The following is a 14,639-nucleotide window of genomic DNA, read 5'->3' as shown; positions in this document are numbered from 1 at the left end:
TAGGAGAAATGATCGAAATCTTTGTGTTATGTAACTGCGTTTCAAGAAAATGGTGTTGTTTCTTTTTATTTTTCAAAATAAGGATGTTGTCTAGGCCGGCATAAGTATAATACTTTACAATTACTTCTGCTTGAACTTTTGTTTTTTTAGTGAATGCTGAGAACTTTATGGATTAGATTTTATTTTTTTTAAATTCAGTCTAGATTTAATCTACTATTATAAAATAGATTAAATTTATAATTTAGTAAACCATAGAATTTATAATTTAAATTTCTTTTTAACTAATTCAAACTAGATTTGTAATTTCATAACTCTAATTTAAAATAAGATTGAATTCAGTTTTTTAATCAAATTAAATTCAATAAGATTAATATAATATATCTAACAATTAGGTTTATAAATTATGAGTTAGGCTAACTCGACCTGACTTATAACCACCATGTGTTGCAAATAGCGGATATTTTAATATCTGCTTATAAACGGATCGAATGCAAATATTATATTATTCGTATCCGCGGATATCCACTATCCGCAAAAAATAAAAAATTAATTTATATTTTATTAAGTTATATTTAATTAAAATTAACATTAATTTTTATTTTATAAGGTTAAATTTAATTAAAATAAAATTTTAATTTATATTTAATTAAATTTATAGTATATTTTATATATTTTTTGTAATTTTATTTAAATTTTATTTTAATAATTTATAAAAAGATATTTTTTTAAATATTTGGGGTTATCCGCGGGTTTTAAAATACCCGCAAATATTTTTTAGCAGGTATCCGTGTGGGTAGCGGGTCAAGTAGCGTTGGATTTTTTCTTGTCGGGTCGAGTTGCGGGTAAACACTATCTGTACCCAACCTGACCCGCTGCCATTCCTATCTATGCCGCCTCACCTCAACATCAGTCAAAGTTGACTTAAGTCAACATGTGCACAAACCAACTTCACTGAACTCAAGCTTGTGTCGACTCAACTCCACCTAGTTCTAGCTTCACTTGGCTCCCCTAACTGACCCAAGCTGACTTGGTTTGAACTGAACCCATCACAACTCAGCTCAACCCTTTCACTCAAGCCCACTCGACTCAACCTTCATTAGAGACCCACTCATCCAGAATTTTAACCTAAATCAACTAGTTTTGATCTTTAATCTAGGTTAATTAATCTTGACCTTTTAACCTAGGCCAACTTGTCTTGATTTTTAGTATGGGCCACCTTAATTGCACCTTTAGCCTAACATGAATAGTCTCAACCTTAGACCCAGGTCAACTTGGCTTGATTTTTTTAGCTTCAGTCGACTTAGTTCGATTTTTTTGCCTAGACCAACTTTTCTTTACCTTTCGACGTAGGTTGACTTGACTTGACCTTCAACTTGATTGACTTGTCTCAATGTTCAGCTCGAAACTGACATGCCTTTACCTTCACTCTATGTCGATTTTTTGGTCCGAGTCACCTCAACTCAATTCTTTGTTCTAGGCTAACTCAACTCAAGTATCTAGGTTAACTCAATTATTCAACCTAGGTTAACAAGACTAAATTTTTTGATATGGATTGACTTGTCTTAATTCTTTAATGTTAGCTTACTCATTTCAACCTTCATATCGATTGACTTGGCTCAATTCTTCGAATTAGACCAACTTGGCCTAATTCCTCGGTTGGGCCGACTCAGTTCAACCCGACTCAACTCAATTTTAGGGTCCAAGTCCAATCGACTCAACTTGACTCGGCACAACCCTTCGAACTTGGTCAACTTGTCTTGACTTTCGACCTAGATCGACTCACCTCGATTTTTGGTGGACCGCTTAGCCTTGGCCTTCGATCTTGGTCGAATCACCTTGACTTTCAAAATTTATCGACTTGTGTCAAGCTTCGAATCGATTAGAGTCAATTCAACCTTTAATGCGAGTCAACTCTTCTTGACTAGGGATGTCAATGTGAGCCAATCTATGTCCTTTTGGCCTACGTTTTTGGCCCACATAAGAAATGTAGGGTAATTTATTTGGCTCACCTTACAGGTTTAAAGACCGACTTGTGGGTAGCATAAGAAATAATTTGTTTTGTAATTCTTTTCTATAATCAGGATTTTATTAACTATTTATATTTAATTAAATTAGTAGAAATAATAATTTCTATAAGTCTATTTTTCAAAATAAGTAATATTCATACTTTTATAATTTCTAACTTTTGAGTACAAGCCTATTATAAATAAAAATGACCTGCATCGAAACATGAGAAGAAACACGAATGAAGAAGTTATTTTTGGATGAATTGAACATAAATGAGTGAGCTACTTTTAGATGGATTGGAGAAGAAATGTGAATGTGAAAGTTGCTTAGAAGAAACACAAATGACATGTAATACTAGTGTTATTGGTTTTAGAAATTTAAGTCAATGTGGTTTATGTAGGTCATCTCATCATTGGCCTGCTTGGACTATAAGTTTTGTAGGACGAGTTTAAATAAACCAACAAACTAAAATACTCAACTCGTCCTGTACTTTTCTTACGAGCCTACAGGTAATCCCACATGACCGACTTTGCATTGTTATCCATAGTCTTGACCTCTCTATGAGCATACCATCTCGACCTTCAACACATGTTAATCCGTTTATACCTTTGACTCAACTTGACAATTTAACACAGGCCTACTCAACTTGATTGTTTAACTCAATTCTTTGATTCTAGTTGACTCGACCTTTAATTTGAATATACACAACTTTATCTAAGCGGATTTGACTCAACATTCGTTTTAGACCGACTTTACTTAACCTTCGACTCAAGCTAACTCCGCTCGACCTTGGACTCAAACCAATTTGGCTTAACCTAGGACTCGAACCAATTTGGCTCAACCTAGTCTTCAATTATCTTATATTAACTTAAACACACCTTAATAAAATCTAGATCTAATTTGAATCCAAATAAATGGAATGAACTTGAAATCTAAAAATATAAATTTAAATTTGGGATAAATTTATTTAATTAGATTTAAACTAATATAAATTTAGATTATTATGGACTGAATTTTATAATTTGAATTTCTTGACAATCCTTATTGGATATGAAGTAAATTCAATGTTTGGTAAATTCAAATAGTAATAAGTTGTGAATAAATTTATATAACATATTATATTTAATAAAAAAACATAAATATAACCATGTTGAAATAAAGTGAGTATGACACAATTATGGTCTTTTTATTTTTCCTTAATAACAAGATTGTTAGGTGTTATAAAACTCAAGAAAGGAGTGATATACAATAAGTGCGGCTGGAAAAGTTGATATTGCATACAGCAAAGGTGATGCAGACCAGAGGTTAATTGTTATAAACAATGATTTGCACGTGAAAAAGTTGATTTTGCGATCCAATATATGTTTAGATCCAAAATATGATGTAGAACAACGTTTCATAATTGTTGTAAATGATGATTTGTCTCAAAATCTTGACTGACTTTCTTTTTTTTCAATTGAAGTTTCCAGTAAAGATTGTTTTTACTGATATTTTCTAAACTTTTCACAACAATAATTATTTAAGATGACTCATCAAAACTATTTTTACAATGTTGATGGTTGAGAAGTTTACTTCCAACTTTTTATATTGATATTGACTACAACTTTTCCCTAGTTGATATTTAAAAAAAAAAAACAATCCTAATTAATGTTGACCGAATGTTTTCCAATTCACATTAGAAAGAAAAAAGTAAAACGACCAGAAACAGTAAAATTATTTTAAAAAGTAATTAATAAATCAGATCTAAATAAAATGAAGGGAAAGCAATTAAAAGATAAAGTAAACAAGAAGAAATTAAAGGATCCATAATGTAAAGTAAATAAACAAAATCCCCCAAAATTTAGAGCAGATTAAGTTAAAACAAAGTCATATCAACTTATTCATGTACTATAAAGGTAATGGTGGAAGGTTGGAAATTATAGTAACTTTTGAAGTTGTTGACAGAAAAGATCAACACATGAGGACTCTAAATTGTCGCTCAGTAAGAAGTTCCTGAGTTTGGCATGATTTTGCCTCACTTCTCTTGCAACCTCACTCTCATCATCCATCACACTTTTCACTGCTTTACATACACTTTCTTTGCTGAACAAACCATCTTCTTCCCCCTTCTCCACTTCCACGCCAACCTTCAATTTTCTACTCAGCATTCTTGCATTGATGATATGACCCCCTCTGTGTCCTGGCAGCAGCACCAATTGACACTTATTCACTATGGCCTCTGTTAAAGAAGCAGCTCCACAGTGTGTTATGAAGCAACCAATTGAAGGGTGTTCCAATATCAGTTGTTGTGGCACCCAACCTTCGTATGCAATCCCTCTTCCTTTAACTCTTTCTCTGAACCCTTCTGGCAGGGCTTCTTCAATACACTCAAATCCATCAGGAGGCTTAAATGCTACAAAAAATGGAAAACATGTTAGTTCAAGACCAAGCAACAACTCTTGAAACTGATTCTGTGCTAACGCGCTTTCGCTTCCGTATGTACAGAAAACAACAGAGCCAGGGTTGAATTGCCCAAGCCAAGCAACCCATGTTTCATCTAAGGTAGTGTTTGGTGGCTCGGGTAAAAGAGGCCCTGAAAGCAAAACAGGTTTTCCATACACAGTTTCTAGATATTCTGCATATGGCCCATCAATTTCTCTGCAACCTTTGAATCCAATTGCATCCGCCGAGCAGAAACTATTGTCTAACCGATCGTACAGAAGAACACCACTTCCAAACTCGAGTTTCCTTACTGCAACGAGGAACCGAAGTTCATGTGGCTGAAACTTGATGCATGAATCAGGGAACCCCGGAGGAGGTTCCATTAGATCAAGTTCAGATAACTCTCTTCCTTGGCTTCTTCTTGGTCCATCTCCAAGGTATGCTGCTGATAATGGGTGAACTATGAGGTACATCACACTCTTGATGCCTAGGCTCCGAGTCAAGCTGGGTAGCCAATGTTGGAAATCGAAGAAAACAATGTGTGGGTTGAGATTCCTCAGGAGAAGTTGAATGTCGTTCTGTGTGCGATCCATGGCGGTGGCGATAAGTGGGGCTAAAGAGAAGGGGACGTCTGAAGTGGTCTCAGCATGGTGAGGAAGGCCATGAACATGAGGAATTTTGATGGGGACAAAGGTGATGAGATGAGGGTGCAGATTGAGATGGTGTAGTTTGGTTTGTGTTCTTTGTGGGACTATGAAGGATATTCTGTGACCTCTCTCTGCTAACTTGTTGGAGAGGTGAAGATTAGGAGTGAGGTGTCCCATAGCAAACCATGGAAATATTGCTATGTGCAAAGGAGCAGCACTTGCAGTAGCATCCATGGTTGCTTGAGTCATTTGCCGTGGTGATAGACTGCTACTACACTAATAGAACCATATATATATAAGAAAAACAACAACTGAGCTATTTCATTGGTGTCTTTCATGAAGACATTATATCATTAAATAGTAAAAGAAATCAGACAGAACCAAAGGATAAAGGTATTTTCAATCCGGCCTAAGAATTGCCCTCATCTTCGCATAAAACCACGTGCTCGACGTTGGTGGTGACGTGGCACGTCCACAGGGTATGAGGGGTTGACGTGGATTTAACTAGTTGGCAATGAGGATTTGCGAGTTTGACTTGATTGGTCCATCGGACGGTGGACAATTGATGGAGTTTCTAAAAGGAAGTGGAGAAATAGGGATGAAAAATCCACTGCCAAATATTGGTGGGTAATAATACTAAATGGAAACTTGTATTTGTTAGTGATACTTGCATATAAAGATATAAAAATACATGAGTATGAAAGGATTTCTTTTATATATATTACCATAAACAACAAACATCCCCCAATTTTTAAATATAGAAATTATTTAAATTTTAAAAGTAGTAATTAAAAGGATAAAATTGAAAAACAAAATATGTATATAATTATAAATATATAGTTATAGATAAAATAAATTTTAGTAATTGAAATAAAAAATATTATAAGTAATATTCTATAAATGATTTTTTATTATAAATAATAATTCACATTTAAAATATAATTACTAAAATGATAAAAAAAGTAAATATTTTTTTAAAGAGTAATTATTTGAATTCAGTTACTAAAATGATAAAACTAAAAAACAATTTTTTATGTTGAATAATTATTTAAATTTAAACTATAGTAATTAAGAGAGTAAAATTGAAAAAAAATATATAAAAAGTGTATTACTTTTATATCTAGTTACAAATATATATAGATATAGGTTATACTTTTCAATCCATGTATGATTTAAATCTATTATGTTTTACATATTGACCGTTTCAAAATTTTAATAAAGTAGTCATTATAATTAAAATTATCTTACATCATAATTTAAATCGTTTATTTAAACTTTAAATTTAATTTTAGTATAAGAACTTAAATATATACATATATATATATATATTGTATTTATGTATGTATAAACAAAAATTCACTAAAGCTTTCCTTTTTCTTTCTCTTACGGTTCTTTTCTCTCAAAATCAAAATCTCTAAATTCAAGTGTTTTTCTTCCTCTACCACCTCTAGTGTCCACACTCCATACGTCTCACATCAATTTCTTCAAATACATTAACATAAATGCCATGGTTATTATTGTAGGCGTACTATCAAAATAATTTGTTGTTGTAAGAGCTGAGAAAATTAAAGAAGTTGGAGAAGACAGGTGTATACACAGGATAGGACCAAGTGATTTTAAGAGTGGTATATAAACGAAAATTTCAAGTTTCGTTCTATTATCTGAATACACCATCTTTCTTCAAAACTTTGATCTCCTCTTTTCTCTCTAAAATTTCTCACCAGTGGTTCATCTAATCCGCGATCAGAAGCCCCAAGGCGATCTTGAGATCAAGAGCTTCCTATTCCACCGATCAATTTCGGGTTTTAAGTGGGTAAGTTTCGTTTCTTAGATTCTGGTGATTTTCTAGAATTTGTGGCACATGCAAGAAAGCCTTGTTGTTTGCATGTGTTCATTAGTCTTCTCTTTCCCTTTCTAACTTCACTCTTGGTCTTTTGTTTGGTCTCTTCTCACCAATCGACGAGTTATATATATTCTTAGGATTTTCTGGTGTTGTGAGCAAATGTCTGGAAAGAAAGAAGTTGTGCAGTCCAGTTAAGAGGTAAGGGAAGCTAGTTAATTTAATAGATTTGTTTATGATGTATGAAAATACTATTTGATGGTTCTACATGTATGTGAAATTGAATGATTGTGTGCTCGGCAATATTGGAATGTATTGTGTTCATGTTGAATGTTTTTTTGTACAATTTCTGGTTTATGGACGAGTGTATTGTGAGGAATGTTTAGATGTTCTTAGAGAAGTGTATAGGTTTGTATAATACAAGTTGGAGGATTAAAAGTTAGGAAGAATGAAGGAAATTGGTAAAGATAGGTATCAGAGCCTAGCCTTTCCAAGTACGGTGTGGTTCGAGGACAAACCAAGCAGAAGCTGGTGGGCATGTGACACCCGGGCATTGACGAGGATGGGGAGTGATCGCCAGTACAAGAGGCACGAAGTGCAAGAGACACAAACAAAGAGCGGCTCCTAGCAGGCTTCCAGTGGAAGGGACACATGGATGAATCAAACATACACCGGAATGGGGGATCTAGAGACTGTATAGGTATGGGACTATACAGTTGAAGGATAGTTTAAAGGGATTGATTTGGCTACTCATATCACCAAAATGCATTTTCTTTTCGTAGCCTAACCCATAAGAACTCTATGGTTAAGCGTGCTTAGCCTAGAGTAATTTAGGGATGGGTGACCTTTTGGTAAGTTGTCGGGGCATTACAAGTAGTTTCGCTGAAGGCTCTTTGTTGACCGTTTGGCCTTACTTTTGTGTTCGGTCTTAACTGAGTTCTGCTTTTGTAGATCGTCCTATTGTTAGTATTCGATTGAATATAGCGTTCGGGTATGTTTTGGTATTGCTTCTAGTATAGCGTTCGGTCTGATCGGTGTTATAGTAGTATCCGGTATCAGCCAATGTTCGGCCTAAGCCAATATTGTTTGGTCTAAGCCAATAGCGTTCGGCCTAAGCTTTAAGTGTTCAGCCTAAGATTCCATTATTCGGTTTAACTTTAGTATTTGGTTGCTCTAGTGTTCGACCCTAAAATCGTGTTCGGCTCATGCTTGAGTTTTACTCTTTAAATGATCGTTCGGTCATGTTCACATATTGGGAGTGTTCTCCCGTTCAGTCTTGTTCATAGGTTATGTTGATCGTTTACGTTCGGTCGTGCTCAAGGTGGTGGTTGCTTTACTGTTCGGTTTGATTTTACTTAAATGTGTTATGGATAAGGAAGTATGTTGGTATTGAAGTATGGTATGATATGTGTAATATGGATATGAAAGAGAATTCCAAGGAGGAATATCTCATGGATGGTTATGGAATTGTAAAGTATGAATGTGGTTATTATTTAGCTGGCGTTTATCCTAATATTCCGTGATTACTCATTCTCACGTAAAGAGAAGTAACTCATGTGTGAGAATGACAGGAGATCCTAGTCCATATGGGTAACTTGGACGAGGTATAATGGACTAACCCCGGGTGACAACTGTTGAGGGCATCCCAACTACTACACCATCCAAGTGCACAAACGTCGTAGCTACACAATTCATACAATCCGGATATCTAAGTCAAGTGGTCGGTCATCGCATGTATTATACGTTCGGTCGTTGTTGGAAATGTTTGTTCGGTTGTTGCATGATTGACATGTTAGTTTTTATTTACTCTTATATTTGTTTGAATTATATGTTTTATTGGATTAATTAAATTACTCTAGCTTACCCTTATTTCATATCTTGTCATGTTGTTCGTTCGATATTCTTCCTTGCGATGATCACCCTGTGAATATGAGCATATGGAGAGGAGTTTTCACCGGAGCAATCATTGATTTAAAATTTCGTTCTAATTTTTATATAAAAAAATAAATTGAAGAACTTTTTTAAAAAAACTATAATTGTTTTAAAAATTAAATAGGCCAATTAATTTAACACACCAACCATAAAAGGACTAGACGTAGCCAGACAGCCCATCTTTACACATGTCTAAGTTGACCACAAGTTCTCAATGCACTACACCAACACGTATATTTCACTATTAATTTTAAGAACAATTAATAAGAAAAATAATGAATCAATGATTAATTAGGACCTACTGTTTTAGAAAATATTATGATTACCTTGGTCCCAAAAGATGCATGTTCGTGAGCCTCTCGTATCTTTGGTTGCGCATTCAAAACCCCGCATAAGACAAGTTGCTTTCCTTTACTTCTGCATCATGTTTCTCAACTTCATCTTCCCTTGTGAGTAACCAATTGTAGGGCAGCCGGAATATAGGACCAGAGTTGGTCTTGCTTTTTTTCACAAAAACAAAGTTGAAAGGGTGTACTTCATTGCGAGGGAATGGAAGAGGTTGTCCTTGTTGCATCCTTTTAAAGTCATGTACATCTTTTTTGAATATACTCCTCATCCCCCATGCATGGATCTTAACCCTTGATAGGGTTTTAAATGTGATACGTGCTCCTGTTTTCACAAAATGACAATGCTCTCTCGAGATATAAATGATCCAACAATGATTTGATTTAGCAAGATATTGCGTGTTCAAATAATGTGGCATATCACAGTATTCTTCTGTATATGTTTACTTACGAAAGAAAGATATAATGGGTGCGATGAAGAATCACCAACAACAGGAGCAATGTTTCCCTCAAATATAACACAAAATGCAAAGCCCATCCAGTTTTCATCCACATTGAATTCCTCTATCCTTATAACTGAATCCCCTTCAAATCTTTTGGTGAACCACCGTGGAATTTCCAAACCCCAAGGAACAACAATGTCAAAGCCACATCGAAAATGACAGGATTCCTGATGTCACCACAGAGAAAATCACAATTTTATTATAATTAGTTGTACAAAAATAATAGGTAGTTAATAAAAGCATTTTTTACAAACAATATTTAAAGACACTCCTAATGACAAATTAGGCAAATATGTCATCCAAAAAGACAAAGAGAAGGTAGTACAATGTGAACCTTAATTAGTCTGAAAAGCCATGCAAGTTCCAAACTCCAACAATCCCAAGGTTTGGACAATATATCAACCATCTTGATACAATTAAAAAGATATAAGCCTGACCTATGATCACGAGATCCGGATACTGCTCTAAAATACTTCCCCCCTGATGCAGCTCCTTCAAATGGAAGGTTAGACAAAGATTTAAGCTCATGACAGTGCGACAAGTTTATATATGCTAGACAATGAAGCACCCTGAAGGAGTCAGGTATAGAAACAAAATTGTTTCCCTGTAGATTCAGTCTTTCCAGACATCTTAACTCTCCAATAGCATCAGGTACTTCTAGTAGATTGCAAAAACTTAGGTCTAGAAAAATCAAACATTCCAAATGAGATTTAGAAGCTTGTCTTGGGAGCAGATTTGTAAGTTTAAAACAACGGCATAAATATAGAGTTTGAAGAGATACCAAGGAATTAATATCATTTGGTATACTGATAAGCTTTGTGCAACCTCTCAAACCCAAGAAAGTAAGACTTGAAAGGACTCCAATAGATTCATGAATAGTGGATAAGCTTGTACATTCATCCATGTCAAGGTACTCAAGATGTGTTGTCCTTGTAAAATCTGGCGAGCTTTCACGCCTACTACAACCAGAGAGATGTAGGACTCTGAGAACTCATGTTCCCTACACTGCCAAAGTCAATGATAAATAGATTGCAACAATTTCGTAAACTCAAGAAAGCAAGCTTCTTAAGAAGACCAATTGATGAATGAACATGTGATAAACTTGTACATCCAGAAAGATCTAGCCTTTCAAGTTTTATGATTCTGGAAAAATCTGGAGTCTCAATTAGATAACTGGAGTTGCTTAAACCAATCCTTTTCAAGTTGGGGCAGCTCTGTGAAAAAAAAAACCACCTATTAGCATCTAATCTTAAAACTTCAATTTTATTATTTCTCTTTTACTTTGGTATGCATTGAAAATTAAAGACACACTAAAGAGTTAAAAAGAAAAGTTTCATTTAGGTTCGTTTAGTGGAAAAAGAAAAACATTATAATGTCATCCAAAAGGATGAATTACGATGATAGTCACGTAAATTAATAAAACTTCTATAATAACCAACAATTAAATAATTAAATGCTGGACAAAAATACACTGAAAGATAATTAAAATAATCTCTAAAATGTTTTCACTTTTAAAATAATGTTTACTCTGATTTTAATTCTAAAATTATTATCACATGGAATAATACTCTCCTAACTATCTTTCACAGAAAAAACTAATGCATTGCCGCCACTTCTTTTGGGAAGTTATGGAGATAGTCTATCTTTCCGTGATTTCTTCAAATCACGGAGAAGAAAATGGAAAGAATGTAATTATAATACCTTGTGGCCTTCCCATAAACGTGTGATGTGACTGTTAAGCATATTCAACTCCACAAGATTAGAGACTGTAAAATATGGAGGCAGAGAAGCAAAAGGATAATCATGCCATAGAACATATTGCAATTTGTCAGAAAGAAATTCCAACCTTCCTGAAAGTTTTGTGTGATATAATATCAGCAATGTGAGCTCCTTCATTCTTGACAATCCATTAACATTACACTCTGACAGTTCTTCCTTTTTATTTAAAACGATGGCTCTCACCCTCTCTGTCCCCGAAACGCAAAGATAAACATGTATAAGAAAAACTTAATTGAATCATTTCAGTCATTAGAACACGAAACACCTTTCTAAAAAGAAATAGTGAAGTTTTAATTTAAATAACTGTATTTGAAGTATATTTTTTTAATCATATTACTTATGTAAAATATTCGATAGGACATTTTTGTAATAAAAAAGTTTTCAGATTCAATTACATATTTTCTATCTATGAAACAAAAATGCAATAATTACTTCAAAAAGTTCAAACTTGATTTCCACCGAGTTGAAAATATATACAAAAACTTTAAATATTTACAATAATAAAATGATTATGTTAATGTTAAGGAAATAAACTTTTAGTCTAAACAGAATACCCAATGCTCTTAACTATGTTGCTAGATATTAAAAAAACATTTCACAAGACTCACTAAGTTTAAAATGTAAGTGGTTACCGTTTCTCTCGTCAAGGCTTGAAAGAAGTCTTGATGAAGCCATATTCTACTCCATGATCCTGGCTCCTCTGGTGATTCATCACGAACCATTTTCTTTCCTAATTTTCGTAACAATTCATGCATAAGAATTTCTTCATTACTAATAGTGATGAGTGATTTCTCAATGAGTCTTGAAATTCCAATGCGAGGATGTAACCCACAACCGTCTAGAATTCGCTTAACATAATCCACCCTCTCCCCTTTAAAGAAACAAGCAATGTGTAAAAATATTTGTTTTTCCTCACGTTGTAGTCCATCAACACTTATTTGAAGTACATTCATAATTTTGTCATCTGGACTATTCTCCAATCTATTCAACACATCTCTCCATTCATCAGCATCTCGAGTACACAAAAAAGAACCCAACACTCTAATTGCCAATGGAAGACATTGAGCGTATTTGAGTACTTCAGGAATCATTGCGGCACAATTACTGTTTTGCTCTTCACTTTTGAAAGCCTTTCTATAGAACAATTCACCAGCATCCTTATCATTCAATAATGGAACCTTGTGTATCAACACATAACCCTCGTACACTTTCAAAATATGCTCATCTGTGGTGGTAATAACCATTCAACTTCCCTTCAAAAGCCATTTGGGCTTTATGGCCAAATTTTCCAATTGCTCTAATTCATTAATATTGTCCAGAACTATGAGGAGTTTTATGTTGCAAAGCCTATTTTTTAGGGTTCCCTGATATTTCAATAGGACTACTCATATCTATATTTTCACGTAAAGTTTGATTGATGATCTCTTTGTGTACAGCAGTATGGCCACCATCCCTATAAAGTTTGCTCACATCCTCAATGAAACAAGAAGCATCAAACCTATGAGAGATTTTGTCATATAGGACAGCTGCATGAGTCGTCTTTCCTATTCCATTCATTCCCCAAATTCCTAAAACTTGAACAACATCACTGTTTGAGCTTAATCTTAGTTTATCTTCTAATGCTTGTACCCGTGGTTGTATCCCAATAAGGTCATCAACAAACCAAGAGAATTTATGACCCAAATTTTTTATTACCGTTTGTACAATATCTTCAATTACTTCAGATTCGGACCTGGAAGAAAAAAAAAATAAAGAAAGAAATAAGCTTAAAATGCTCTCAATCTCTTCAAACGATTTGATGATAAAAATTAAGATTAGTTTGTTTTTTTAGTCTTCGTAGTTTCTCAAATGACTAATATTGTTTTCTTTATTTTCTTGCACTCACCATTTTGAACCCATTCCTTAAAATAATTATTTGCTTTCAGCTCAAAAAGGATGTAAATAATTTAAATTACAGTCACACTCCAATGTTTAGAACAACAATTCTATGGAGATAAACCTTCTAATGTTTTTAAAAAAATAGTAAAATGCATATATAAGAGGCATAAATATAGAAAACAGAGACAATAGCCATAGCTAACAGATACCTGTTTCTGACATCCCAACCAGCTAACGTGCCAAACCAATTCATAGCTCTCTCCCATCGATAAACTTTATCTGGCTTTCCTTTGAATTTCTGTCTGAGCGAAACGAAGGCCTTCTCGTATACCCCATTCTGATGTCGTACGTGAGACGGATCAACATCATAGAAAACAGGAAAACAGTTTGGTTAGATTGCTATTTGCAATCAGCTATAGTGGCCATTTCGTCCAAACACCACGACGAGGAAGGATAATCTTGGGAGAAAACGATGATAGAAATTCGAGAACCTCTGATTGCTTGTGGAAGCTGTGATGAAATGGATTCTCCTTTGCGGAGCTTGCGGTCGTCTTTAAAGACAAAAATACCCTTCCGGAGAAGATGAGAGTGGAGATGATCGACGAAAGAGTTGCGGGTATCAGGGCCTCTGAAACTGATGAACACATCGTATCTGTAGTCTTGATTTTGGATAGTGTCGGATGAGTGATAGGTAGAAGAAGTAGATACTGATGAGATAACATCGGAAGAAGATGATCGACCACAGAAATGGCTCCAAAACCATCTCCTCCCTGATTTCTTCTTTGGCATCGGTGGATGGTAGTGACTGTTCCTTCAAATTCATACCACAACCATTAAGAGGATGAACATGGAGTTCTTTCAAAAGATGGTCAAAAACATGTGAGACACATTACATAACTCAAATGGAGTAGAGATGAGTTGCAGTAATGGAAATCCCTAGAAAAAGATAAGCATTCAGAAACTTCATCACTTGGTAAAGTGGCATATGATATTCCTATTTTAACATTGGATTAAAGACAAAATTAAGGAATAGGAAATTTTTCAAGATGCTCTGCCTCTTCCATTAATCATCTTATACCTTTTAATCTTTTTTTATTATTATTTTTTACCAAGTTTAGTGATATGAACTTTTAGGTACCCTATGAGAGGGAATTACGAAATTTTGGTTACTGTATTTATGTGCAGGTCTCTTTGTTTTTTATTCTCTTTTATACTAAATAAATATCATAAAAATTTAAAATTTTTGTCTATTTATTTAAGTAATGATTTTTTTATTGTTAAAAAACAT

The 14,639-nt window shown here is 34.2% G+C and overlaps 1 protein-coding gene and 1 pseudogene across 1 annotated transcript; both read right to left on the bottom strand.

Moving 5' to 3' along the window:
- Nucleotides 1-3,807: 3,807 nt before the first annotated feature.
- Nucleotides 3,808-5,844, bottom strand: LOC108334027 (cyanidin 3-O-galactoside 2''-O-xylosyltransferase FGGT1). Its single transcript, XM_017569608.2, has one exon. The coding sequence runs from the start codon at nt 5,322-5,324 to the stop codon at nt 3,924-3,926; it is 1,401 nt and encodes a 466-aa protein (XP_017425097.1). The 5' UTR covers nt 5,325-5,844; the 3' UTR covers nt 3,808-3,923.
- Nucleotides 5,845-8,996: 3,152 nt separating this feature from the next.
- On the bottom strand, nt 8,997-14,372 carry LOC108334026 (disease resistance protein RPV1-like; annotated as a pseudogene).
- Between the last annotated feature and the right edge of the window lie 267 nt (nt 14,373-14,639).

Source organism: Vigna angularis, chromosome 11, assembly GCF_016808095.1.
Source record: "Vigna angularis cultivar LongXiaoDou No.4 chromosome 11, ASM1680809v1, whole genome shotgun sequence".
NCBI lineage: Eukaryota > Viridiplantae > Streptophyta > Magnoliopsida > Fabales > Fabaceae > Vigna > Vigna angularis.
This window is presented reverse-complemented; position numbering and strand designations above follow the sequence as displayed.

Excerpts from the sequence above, each read along its gene's own strand:
- LOC108334027 (XM_017569608.2), bottom strand. The coding sequence starts at position 5,324 with ATGACTCAAGCAACCATGGATGCTACTGCAAGTGCTGCTCCTTTGCAC.